Genomic DNA, 12,483 nt, shown 5'->3' on the forward strand with positions numbered 1-12,483 from the left:
TCATAACTGGACAGTAACCACTCAGCGAGGACCCAGCGTTTGACTACTTATGCCCGCATGGGTCCCAACAAACACCAAGGAACGTGTGCATTCTCCACCACTGCCAGTGAGGAACACGAAGAGCAACCAGGTGAGAACCCATGGACACAGCTTGGGCCCGAGCTCCCCGCCGACCCCCCCCCGGCACAGGCCCTGGGGACCTGTGCCTGCCACATCACCTGCTGCCTCGCCGCTGAGGTGGCACACTTGTGGTCCACAGCCAGCGAGCCCTTTCCATCTCCTCACATTTGGCGTGCAGAGCGGCGAAGGCTGCGTCAGACAGGTCCTCGATCTGCAAAAGAGCACCTTTGTGGACCCCCCTTTCCGCCAGGAAGTCACGTTTAAGTAGGGGTAGATCAGTTTTAGAAGCAGCACATCGCCTCCCTCCTCCCCCACATACTAGGCTCTTCCTGGTAAGGACAAGAATACAACGCAGCCTGCACTGGACACCCACAGGTCTTGAAGTATCTGCAGTGTGTGTGCTCTTCTAAGAGGACCGACCATGCCATTACCTCCTCGTTCTCCTCGTCAGGACTCCCCTTCAGAGACCGAAGATCAACCTCCCGCCAGCTGCAAAACCAAGAAGGCAGAATTGTGAGAATGCAGGCAGTCGGGCCAGAAAAACACATGCGCAAGGGAATGAGCACTCGCCAGCTACTCTCCCTGGGCCTTCTCAGCCTTGGGGGACTCTTTCCATCAGAGGTCTCACACTCGATACCCACAAGGGCCAGAAACAGGGAAAGCAGGCTGAGGGTGGGAGCAGAGCTGGGGGACCGACGAACTCAAGCAGAAGAACCTGTATAAAGGGGACCAACGCTACTCAGCACCAACTGGCTGCCACCACATGGGGATGCATAGACACGGTTGCCCAAATTTTTGATTTGTCAACAAAAGCTGGAAATAAAGATTCCTATATGAAATCTTGCTTTGATGCTGACAACAAATTCAGTATTTTAAAACACATCTGTATGCATCAAACAAAACATGTGTATAGCCAGTCTGTGGCCTGTGGTCTGGTTGGCACACATACAATGAAGAAAATTATATATAGAAATTAAAAAAAAAAAAAAAGAAAGAATTTCACTCTGATCCCTTCTCTTAATGACAAAAGCCAAGGCTAGGCCCCAGTGAGTAGGGGACAGGGACTCAGTGACTAGGGGACAGGGAAATGGCAGTAACAGGGAGAACAAAGAGCAGAGCCGATCATGCAGGGCTTCTACCTGGGGGTAAGAATTTCCTTGTACTGGAGCTTCTCTACACGGGTGGTTGCAGCAACAGACATCGGGATGACAATGTTGTTAATATCGAAGGAGCTCTCTCCCCTTCTCCTCCTTACTGGCTGCTGTAAGACAAAGGCAAGTTTAAAAGGGAAGAACAATTCTACACACATCAAATCCTAAACCTGAGATTTTAAAACAGGATCACCAATAACCAGGCATCTGGGTCCCTGGGGAGGCCCCAGCAGGGATGACAGCAACTGCCTGTACTGTGTGGATGGTCTCCCACCAGCAACGTGCTTAGGAGAAACACCAGGTGGGTCCTGAGGAAGACCTTCCCAAGTCTCACCGGCCACCCTCTCACGTGGAGAGACCTCTCCTCAGTGTCACAGAGGTGGGTATCCTGGCACCCTGAGACAACTGCCACAGTTTAAGACTCTTCCACATACCTTTAACAACCCCCCCAACCTGTGACAGAGACCTGTCTCTGTGACAGAGACCCACGGTGGAAAAAGCAATGCTTAAGCCTAGAGCTAACTCTCTGGACGAAAAAGATGAACTCTTCCATCCTGAAAGATGCCCCATGGGAGGCTCAGCTCAGTGATCTGCTAACCTTGGTTGCCATGAAAGCACTTCCTTCTCGCAGATCTGAACTCTTCAGCTAAATCTGTGCCCACCATCTGCTGAACCCTTATGTGAGTTCCCCTTTCTGGCTATTATTCTTTAGGGAAAAAGCTGAGAGCGTTCTAGCTCTATCAATGGAGAGAAGTGGAGGGAAATGGATGAAGAGGCCTTGGCTGTAGAGTTCACACTCCTGGAGAAAGGAGATTCGCTCCTACAGGAAGTTAAGATCAAACTCCTGGGAAAGAACACTTAATAAGGATCCAACATTAGGGAGCAGGGGCGGGGCCTTCTGCAGCAGCTGGGAGACCGGAGGAGGACTCAAGCAAGGAGCCAAGGGGCACGGCTTCTTAGATGGAGGGGCAAGTCTGAGGGCTGCCTGTGCCCAGATAGCAAACACCCTGCCCTTAAACAGAGACCGGCAACTGAGCTGTGAGAGGCCAGAGGGAAACAGTGGGATGACAAACATGCTGCCATGGCGACAGCGCAGCTGCAAACACCTAAGAGGCTGCATTCAAACCCAAACCACCAAGTGTGGGCAGCCCAGAGGGAAGGGGTCAGTGACGGGAGAGTGGGGGGAAGAGGCTGTTTCCCTCGATTTCCTGTTCCCGGAAGGAGATCCACGACCGATCCATCCGATCATTTCAGGACCTTCTCAGAGAATGCTGAAAGGCAGTATTTCCTGGGCCAGGATCTCAGCAGCTGTCACCTGCGATTTCAGGTTATCACAATGTCTTTTTCACCTCAGTTTCTTCTACTATCAATGAGAACAGACTGTCCCTGCCTTCACGAATTCAGGGTAACTGGCTGACCAGAACAGCTGAAGAGACCTGCAAGCCTTGCCTGGCTGAGGTTCAGTGGACTCACCCCCACACGTCTGCTGAACTCACACACTCCACTGCAGGAAGTGTACCCAAAGGAACCTCAATAGACAGCTTTCCCTGGATTGTGGTCAAGAACAAGTGTGAAACTGCCGGCAGAAACAAGTATGTACTTTCCCTGAATCTCCTCGGGTCTGCTGTCAGTACCTTCAAGGCAGGGAGACAGGAGCGGGCTGTGGGGTTCAACAGGCTCAGCCCCCACCCCACATGTAGATGCCCTAATTCCAGAAGACACTCACTTGGTCTAACCTAACTATGTTCTCCTGTTTAGGACCAGAGATGGAGGGCAGGTGATGAGAATGAAGAGAGGTTCCCAAACCTGGCTGCCAGAAGGTGAGGCGCAAGATGATATTTAAAAGAGAAAAAATAGGTTCAGGGCCCCATCTCTTCTAACCATCAAATCAGAATATCCAGGGCGTCCAAGAAGAAAAAAAAAAGAAAAGAAGGCCCCACCGGCTCACGTGGCTTTCCGCGGCAAGCATGAGCACACGCCCCATCCCCCTCCTCCCCACTCCCTCCAGTGTCCTGTAGCCTCTCACCTTAACTATCTGGCCTATCACTCTTCCCGCTATTAAATAAATCCAGATTCTTTGAAAAAATATGGCAACGAGAGCCTCAAGGGTCAGCACAGTGGTATATACAAAATTGATGCTCATTAGATAGTAAGTAAAAATTTCAAGTGATTCAGGCCTAAGTTTACATTTTCCAGGCATGAGAAAGAGGCATGTGAAAAAACACTGAAGTTTCACCAAGTCGAGGATCTGAGAGAAGACTTCCATTAGAATTAGTCTCTGTAAAATCCTTTGTTTTTCTGAGACCCCTGCTAATGGATACCTGGGCTTACCACAGAGACTACACCGCTATGGAGATAAAACCTGTGGGTGTGGGAGGGGATGAAGCAGGGAGGAACAAGGTCATCTGGGAAAGACTGTCCGATTTTTAAGAGCAGAGACAGAACGACATGAATTCCCACCTGATCGCAGAGCCTACTGAGCAAGCACCTTTTGTGGGCTTTGAAGTTTCTTGAGGTAAGCTCTGAAGGGGCATCAGAGCCCCTGCCTAAGTCACCTTTTCTGTGCCCCAACCCAGGTTCACTCTGTGCTGCACGACCCAAGAGAGCTGGCTCTATGGCCAGACCACCTGGGTTGGAATCCCAACTGCAACCCTGACAAGTCGCCTGACCTTATGCTATGTACTTAACCCTGGAAAGCCTCAGTTTTCCTGCCAACAAAATTGGAATCTTCTACACCACCTGCACCTTGAAGGGTGTTGCAGGTTGAATGTGGTAACACATATGTACCTAGCACGGACACAGTAAACATTTACAGCAGCAGCATTCTATTATTACTACCTCCATTATTATTAGGATGATTACTATATAAAGGACCCTTTTGGTGGGCATAAAGCAGCTACAGGTATATGTGTTCAAGGAGGCACATTCTGAGGAATGAAAACATCACAGAGTATTAACGTGACTGTGTGTCTGGAACGGCCGTGCAAACTGCTTTTGGGGTGAAGAGTGGTACTACAAAAGCTGATCAGGAGTCAGAGAGCCTACCACTTTGAACGCTCATGTCAGTCCTGCCAGTGATGCCTGCTGGATCTGTAATCCTGCTCTGCACACCTAAAAAACAGGCTCCACATCAACCTTCCCTTCCAAGCACCCAGTGTTTATTCCCAACACTCCAGCTCCACTCCCCCGGAGATTAAAAACAAGGAAATCAAACGTCTTTAAGGCCCACAGACACCTCTTTTGCATTCCTCCTCTCATGTTTACTTCTCAGGCCAACGGAATTAAGAGTCATGGTACTGTGGAGTTCTGTGCGAGACTTAGTCCCATGTATCTTGAACAGTCACAGATCACCCAAGAGTTTGCCTCTGCCTCAAGCTTTCTATGGCTGGCTCAGCTCAGATCCATCTTTACTAAGAACAAGTCAAGGAAAATAACATAATGCAGGATTAAATAGCACCACTTTGACTTAAAAAAGACACACAAGTCAGGATGAGCTAAGTCCCTGTAACTGCCCTGGCCCTCACGACCCTCTTTCCACACTGTCCTCCAAATCCACCAGAGGGAGCTGTTACTGCAGAGGGGCTGTCTGGCCCACTCCATGCGGGTACTTACAGTCGTGCTGGCTGTGACCTGTGGGCTAGAGCTGGTGGGTGCAGAGGTGTCTGAGGAGGCGGAGAGCTGTCGCACCAAGGGACTGTGTGGTGAGTGGTGGGTGGCCGCCAAGTAGCTCGAACTGCTCATGTCCGTGTGATGCTTCAATACTGCAGAGGTCAACAGAAAAGAGGAATACATGGCTACCTCAACCTGCTCTACTTCCAGCACAAGTTAGGAAGGCCAGCAATACTCAGTAAAGGCAAAAATGCTTTCTAAGCCTAGAGGATAAAAAGATGAAGCAAACTGGCTGATGGGAGGCAGGGTGTGGAGCAGAGGTTGCTATAGCAGTTAAGAGTGACCTACACTCAGAAGCGGTCGGACCCCTCCTACTCTGCCTTCCTAGCAAGTGAAGGACACAGCTAGGGGCAGTTACAGGAAGCCCAGCTGCCCCAGAAAGCCCTGCGCAGGTGCAGATGCAGGCGGAGGTGCCGGGCCTGGCCCTACCTTCACTTCTCTCAGATGCATGGTCTCGCAATCTCATTTTGCTGTGGTTTGGGTCATGCACGGGTGGCGGCGGACTGAGCAAGCGCTCTGCTTTTGGCGCTGTCACTCGTTCCACCATAGGCACGGCCCCCACATCGTCTAAGTGCTGCCTGTGGGTCCTGTCAGGCCGGGTTTGGTGATGGGACAGCTCTGAAGAGGGGAACAGAAAAAGAGCTGTGAAATATCTTCTCTCAACCTTTTCTTATTTGAGTTCACTCTAGGTCAATGACAGACACCCAGGGCAGCAGGACAGTCCTCTGGGACTGAAGCTCCTAGCAAGCAACACACTGGCCAGGACAGGCCAGGGAGCCCACCAGGCTCTCAACTGGAGAAAAATGTGACACCAGACTACAAAAGACAGCCGGCCCACAGATGCACCCAATGCCATGCCCCACTTGGCTGCTCACTGAGCCCCAGAACACCTGATGTCTGGAACAGCTTTCATAGTCCATCCCAGAGCATCCAAGATGAGCAAAAAAGAAGACTGTGGGCTGAACTTGCATCTGTCAACTGTCTCTCCCAACCCCATCAGACTGCCATGGCCATACCAGTAACCTGAGAACATAAGAGGAACAGAAAAATAACTGGAGGACTCTATGGACCCCTGAAACTTACTGGCTGTTGTTAGGAAGGAGTTGACCAACTTGTGCCTGTCTTTACGAGCTGCATCTGGCAGACTGCCTGGTATGGGTGCTCTGTGCTTAAGTGAAAACTTTTTTGGAGGTTTGATTTTGTCAAAAGGCTTGTTCTGCCACTGAGATTTCAGCATGCTCTGGAAGTGCAGGCTTGTGGGGACATCTGCAAGAAACACAAAACGTCACCATCAGTCCAGACCCCTGGGCTCCGGCTCTCCAGGGAGCGAGACCCACCTCACACCCTTCTCTTATGTGCCCAGTGGTAGGATGACTTCGAGGAACAAGCACTGTCAGGGGGAAGATCTGTTTATTGGAACATCACTGAAGGTCACTCTTCTACTCACAGGGAAGTCATTGCTGCCTTTTATTTTTCAAGTTCCAAACAAAACCAAAATCTATGATGGTCTTTTCTTTGTTCCCGTGTTCCGCTAAATCTGTTAAACTCCATTGGTTTGAAAGAACATCCTGTTCTTATTCTTCTAGAAACTGAAACATTTCAAGGTTATTTCTTTCTTTCAACATAAAGTTAATCAGGATTTATATTCCTTCAACAACTATTTATTGTCTGCTACTTTATCAGGCACTGGACTGGGCACTGCATCTTTCCCTAGAAAGAACTAGATCATTTCTCCCTCCTTCCTCCAGACACCCACCACCTCCCTATCTGGGGATTACCTAGGTTTTTAAGTAAATGAATTGATTAATATTGAATATTACAAATTAAATCTTTTAGACTTAATTATAACTTCTACCTTTTTTGGGGGGGTTCACTACTCTTTCTTGTATCTTTCCATTTTGTTTGTTTCCTTTTTTTTATTTTCCTAAGAATGCGGACTTGAGTTTGAGTAATTTCTTTAGAAAGAGCATTTCAAGATTAAAACCAGTTTTCTCTCAGATCCTTAAAGCTATTACTACAGTATCACCAATAAGATGGAATTTGACTCAATCATTTGTAGGTGCTCTGCTTCTTCTTTTAAACTTTTGGTGGGGTGGGGGGGAGCTTGTTGTGCTATTATATTGACTCAGCCAATTTGGGGCGAACTCCAATACCAAATCTTTCAATCTGTGAACATGGTATTTCTCTCCATTTATTTAGGATTTCTTTTATTTCCTCTCATTAGCGTTGGGTGGTTTTCATTGTACAGTTCTTATACACATTTTGTTAAACTGATTCTTTGAGTACTTCATATTTTTATGACTTACAAATAATAATGTCATCATTATCACTTTTTAAAAGTTCTGTTTATAATTGCTTACTGCTAGTATGTAGGAATATAGTAATTTCTAATACAGTGGCCTGTATCCTGTGATCTTTTCAAATCTATTATTAAGTTTTGTTAGCTGTTGTGGAATCCTTAGAATTTTCTACACACACAAATGCATCATTTACAAAAAGCTGCTTTACTTTCTTTCCAATTTGTATGCCTTTATTTCTACATCTTGTCCTATTACTCTGGCTAGAACCTCTAGTGGCAATCTGAACTTTATAATTTTCCTTTTCTAGTTTCATTCTGAAACTTCACCACCAGGGATATAGGTGGGTCTGTCTTCAGGGTTCTGAAAACCTTCTCATGGTCCTTTTACATCTGAAGATCAGCACATCTCACTTTAGCTCTCAGTTCCTCCAGGGAATCAATCATTAACCACCTGAGACACACTCAAAAGTCCCAGTCCCCGAGTCCATACTCAATACTGTAGCATAGAATGAAACATCACTGCATTATGGAAAAGGGTTAAAATCTAACCTAGCTATATTTCAGAACAAGTCCAGATCTATCACCCAAATGCCCAGGTCCCATCCCTGTTTTTCTGTCCTTTTTCAGTGTGGGCAAAGAACCGTCCCCTTACCAGCTGCTACCTGACAAGAGTTTACTAAAAGCATACGCTTTGGGCTCCTTTTTTCTAGTTTTATTTCTCTATAGTTATCTTGCTTTCCATCTTTCAAAAATCACTGCAACCTATGGCATGCCTTCTTTTCCCAGAATTACTTAATATTTATTATATTTAATGTACTTAGGACTTCCCTGGTGTCTCAGATGGTAAAGCGTCTGCCCACAATGCGGGAGAGGCGAGTTCATTCCCTGGGTCGGGAAGATGCTCTGGAGAGGGAAATGGCAATCCACTCCAGTCCTCTTGCCTGGAAAATCCCATGGATGGAGGAGCATGGTAGGCTATAGTCCATGGGGTCACAAAGAGTCAGACATGACTGAGCGACTTCACTTCACTTCAAACATTAATGGCGTTCTGGCTCCCAGGGAAAGTAGAGGATGTGCTTGATCTAAACTAGGAGTGGGGGGCAAAGAAAAGGGGGATGAGTGAACATTTAAAAAACCCATTATAAAATTAAAAAAATAAAAAACCCATTATATGGTGGCTGGTGCTGTGTATTACTTTACCTTCATAACAATTCCAGGATGCATTACTATGCTCCTTTTAATGATAGAAAACAGATTTAGAAAGGTGAATTAACTGTCAAGGTTCCCCAGTTTAGTAACTAACACAGTGTACAAGCTCAGTTGTGTCTGACTCTTTGAGACCCCATGGACTTCAGCCTGTCAGGCTCCTCTCAGCCCATGGGATCTTCCAGGCAAGAATACTGGACTGGGTTGCCATTTCTTCCTTCAGGGGTTAGAAAGGAACAAGCAACATTCAAACTCAAGTCTGTAAAACTCTAAAACTCATGCTCTTAGCCACTACACCATGAAATTATTCTTTGGCCCAAAGAATTGATGCTTAAGTGTGTTAGCTACTCAGTCGTGTGCAACTCTCTGTGACCCCATGGACTGCAGCCCGCCAGGCTCCTCTGGCCATGGCATTCTCCAAGGGACCTTCCCAACCCAGGGATCAAACCTGGATCTCTTGCACTGCAGGCAAATTCTTTACCATCTGAGACACCTGGAAAACCCAGAGAATGGAGCAGTTTAATTCTGAGGTGGAATCTGAGAGTTCTAAAATTATTCATTCCCAAGGAAATGGACAGTGTAGAATATTTTTCAAAAGAGTTCTGCAGTGTAGCAAAACTTAACTCTTTCCTATAGCACAGACTATGTATTTCATGACACTTCAAAGAATCAGACACATCTCTTGGAACAGTGCTCTCTTGTGAAATTTTTTCCATAATTATTCTTTCTTTTACACATTTAAAAACAAATTCGCCTATCATAACCCTTAAATGATCAACCAGCTTTCAGCCAGGCTAAGGATATCAGAGCTCACTGTACTCCTAGCCCTTAGAGTCCCACATAAGAATTGAGTTTAGAGGTATTAATTACATTTAGGGGAATTTTAATTCATTAAAAATTCTTTGCTTAGAGTGGTTGAGGAAAAGGGTGTATTGGAAATAAAGCACTGTCTATAGAAATTCTGAAAGCTGGGCTGAGTTCAAAGGTATAAAGAAGGTTCAAGAAGTGGGGGAACACCTCTTCTATATCCCAGGACATCCCCTGTGTCAGCAGGAGAGTTACTCCCACTTGGCATAGGCCGGTTTTTCTTATTTATTTGGTCTTTTGGGGGGCTGTACCACATGGCATGTGGGATCTTCCCCAACCAGGGATTGAACCCATGCCCCCTGCATAGGGAGCATGCAGTCTTAACTACTGGACCATGAGGAAAGTCTGCATAGGCTGTTTAATGGGACTACAAAAGCATAGTGATTTTATTCCTCCTGCTCTTTAATAGTGCAAATAAGTAGTCCTGGACACAGAACCTGGTTCCATCACTGAGGAGGAGGATAGAACAAGAACAAATCACTTGGCTGGGCTTCAGCATCTTCATCTGTAAAATGAGGCAGCAAGATCTGATCAGGGCTGGAGATATCCTAGCACACATGCTCTCTCTCTCTCACCTCTTCTGTCTGCCGCAGGCACAGGCTCATGGCAGTGCTCTCTCTGTTGTAGCCCAAGACCTCAGACCCGTCTCAAATAATTAGTTAATTAATCTAATTATAAATCAATCTCACTAAACACAAGAGAGAAAAAAAGATTTATGTTATTGCTAGACTAGATGACTACTGCACCTCTCAACTCGAGCATGTTAATGACTTTTCAACTAAAATTCCACTCCTAACCCTCTCCCCACCCCCACTTAAATGCTCAGAAGTAAAAATTGGCACAAGTGTAGACCATTACCTTGTGCTCTGGAGTTGGCTATTAAGCAGAACCAAGAGCAACTTCCCCTATAAAACCCCCTGAATAAGCTGTTAGGGATAACAACAAACTGTTTATGGGACTCGGGCTACTATACATTGCTAGAAGTTTGCTGTGTTTTAGCAGCTTTCATATACAAGTGAAGAGAAACTAAGTTAAATCCCCCAAAATCAGTGAACAAAAATGATCTCTTAGGAATTGCTAGTCTGAGTTCATGCTCTGAGTAATAACACCTGGGATCCACACAGAGCTACAACTCTGAAAATAGACACAGAGGACCTGAAAGGAAGCAAAGAAAGAGTTATAAAAATGGAAGAGAACAATAGTTCAGCTAGAGGACGCCACACATTTCACACCTGCATAGGCAATGGGCATTAAAGTGGTATTAACCAGACAGGAGGGTACAGATCCTTAACCAGGTCAATGACAAGAAACATCACCTTAGGTTACTATTTCCTCAAACAAAAAGAAAACTTTAGCTTCAGGCCCGCCAGAATCTGACATTCCATGATCCACCATTTTCTCAAGCACACTTTCCCATGGTGTTCAGTCATGCTCACCTCCTCCTCCTGCTGGTAAGTTGCCGTAGCCTCAGGGATACAGCTAGTTGTCTTGGCAAGCTCTCTCAAGAGAGCAGAGCTCTTCAAGGCCAGCAGGTGGTGCTCTTAATAAGCACAAACCTAAGACAACATGCTTTACCCCAAGGTTATACATCCTCTATTTCAAGCCAAGGTTTAGCTGGCTTGATTAAATGAGGTAATAAGGAAACAAGCTCCTCTTTCTGGAATACTAAAGGGTTGAGTGAGTGAAGTCGCTCAGTCATGTCCGACTCTTGGACCCCATGGACTGTAGCCCACCAGGCTCCGCCGTCCATAGGATTTTCTAGGCAAGAGTACTCGAGTGGGTTGCCATTTCCTTCTCCAGGGGATCTTCCCAACCCAGGGATCTAACCCAGGTCTCCAACATGGCAGGCAGACACTCCACCTCTGAGCCACCAGGGTGGTTAACTAAAAGGTTATCACACCCTAATGTCTCCACCTTCCAGCCAGGGAGCAGTTCCTAAAATGAATGGGAGTGGCTAAGGTGTGGTAAGATGGGAGATGAACTCTAGGATTAAGAGCTGCAATTGGTTCCCACCCCAACAAAGTACTCAGACTGGCTAGGAAACATCAGTAAAACTACAGAGAAATGAAAAGTTGGAAGTCCTGCCATCTTTAAATGTATTCTAGAGAAGAACGGGGTGGCCCAGAGGTCAGATTTGACCCACACAATATGCTGGCTGCTAGTCTTCACTATTACTTACTATTCTACACAAAAAGATATGGGGAATATCAATACTTCAGGAAGCACTATTCACATCTTTGTGGCCCTGGCAATCTTCCAGTTTACAAATGTGGCATTCTGCATTCTGAGTGTGGCAGTTGTCTGAATCAAGTAAAAAATCCCAATAGTCACAATATTAGACACAATAATTAGGTCCCTGGGTCAAGCCACAGAACGTCTACTGTATTCATAGGCAGATATGTTAATCCTCGACTTGAGAAAGTATAACATATATTATTCTCCTTTACTGTCTCATAAAGAGAATTTAATGACCATCTCTCTTGTCCAAACCCCAAAGTCATAATTAGGATGTGTGTGTGTTTGTGTGTGACTGACAGAAGGGAGAGAGTGGGGAAAGGGTGGAGGTGGCTCAGAGAGAAGACAGAGACAGACAGGAAAATAAAGACCACAGGGACTACAGAATGACGGAGCAGGAGATGTTAGGCAGATGTCTTGGGCATATTTAGGTGATGGGAGAGAGAATTCATAACTATACAAGGTAATACTGTTGACAAAGCAATGACCAACATACTTATCAGCTGATAGTGAACAGGCAAAAGATCTTATCAGAATCTTAATGTAACTATACAAGCTTCAGGCTTCTTTATTCAAATATGAGAGCATGCAGTTCAACAGTGTAATCTTAAGAGAATAACTCAACAAATGTTCTGGAGTCGTCTTGGTGTCTCTGCCTGAAGCTGCAGTCTGGAAATGGGCAGAAATCTGACTTCTCTTAATAACCTGGCAGGGCAGAAGCATGAATTATAGTGAAAAGAAGGACAGGAATCAGATTACTTGGGTTTAAATTTTGGAGCCTGCTACATCAGCTATGTAGCCTGAGATAAACCACAACCTCTCTAAGCCTATTTCTTGATATGTAAAACTGAAGTAACTTTACAAGACTACTGAGAAAACCAAATGAGACAAGAATAAGAGAAGTGCATGTAAACTATAAATGCTATACAAATATTA

General features: G+C 45.8%; 1 protein-coding gene across 5 annotated transcripts in view; it reads right to left on the reverse strand.

Annotated features, from left to right (window-relative positions):
* The window catches only part of KANSL1 (KAT8 regulatory NSL complex subunit 1), a 172,291-nt gene that overhangs the window by 2,856 nt on the left and 156,952 nt on the right, over positions 1-12,483 (reverse strand). For 4 of the 5 annotated variants that reach the window (XM_061144289.1, XM_061144291.1, XM_061144288.1 and 1 more), the window contains 6 exons: positions 6,024-6,206; positions 5,370-5,558; positions 4,884-5,032; positions 1,260-1,381; positions 552-609; positions 219-331 (listed from right to left, as the gene is read on the reverse strand). In XM_061144289.1, coding sequence (XP_061000272.1) covers positions 219-331; positions 552-609; positions 1,260-1,381; positions 4,884-5,032; positions 5,370-5,558; positions 6,024-6,206 — 814 coding nt within the window. The remainder of the gene's footprint in view (positions 1-218; positions 332-551; positions 610-1,259; positions 1,382-4,883; positions 5,033-5,369; positions 5,559-6,023; positions 6,207-12,483) is intronic. The other variant, XM_061144292.1, reaches the window with a different exon arrangement.

The sequence above is a fragment of the Dama dama genome, chromosome 5 (assembly GCF_033118175.1).
Source record: "Dama dama isolate Ldn47 chromosome 5, ASM3311817v1, whole genome shotgun sequence".
NCBI lineage: Eukaryota > Metazoa > Chordata > Mammalia > Artiodactyla > Cervidae > Dama > Dama dama.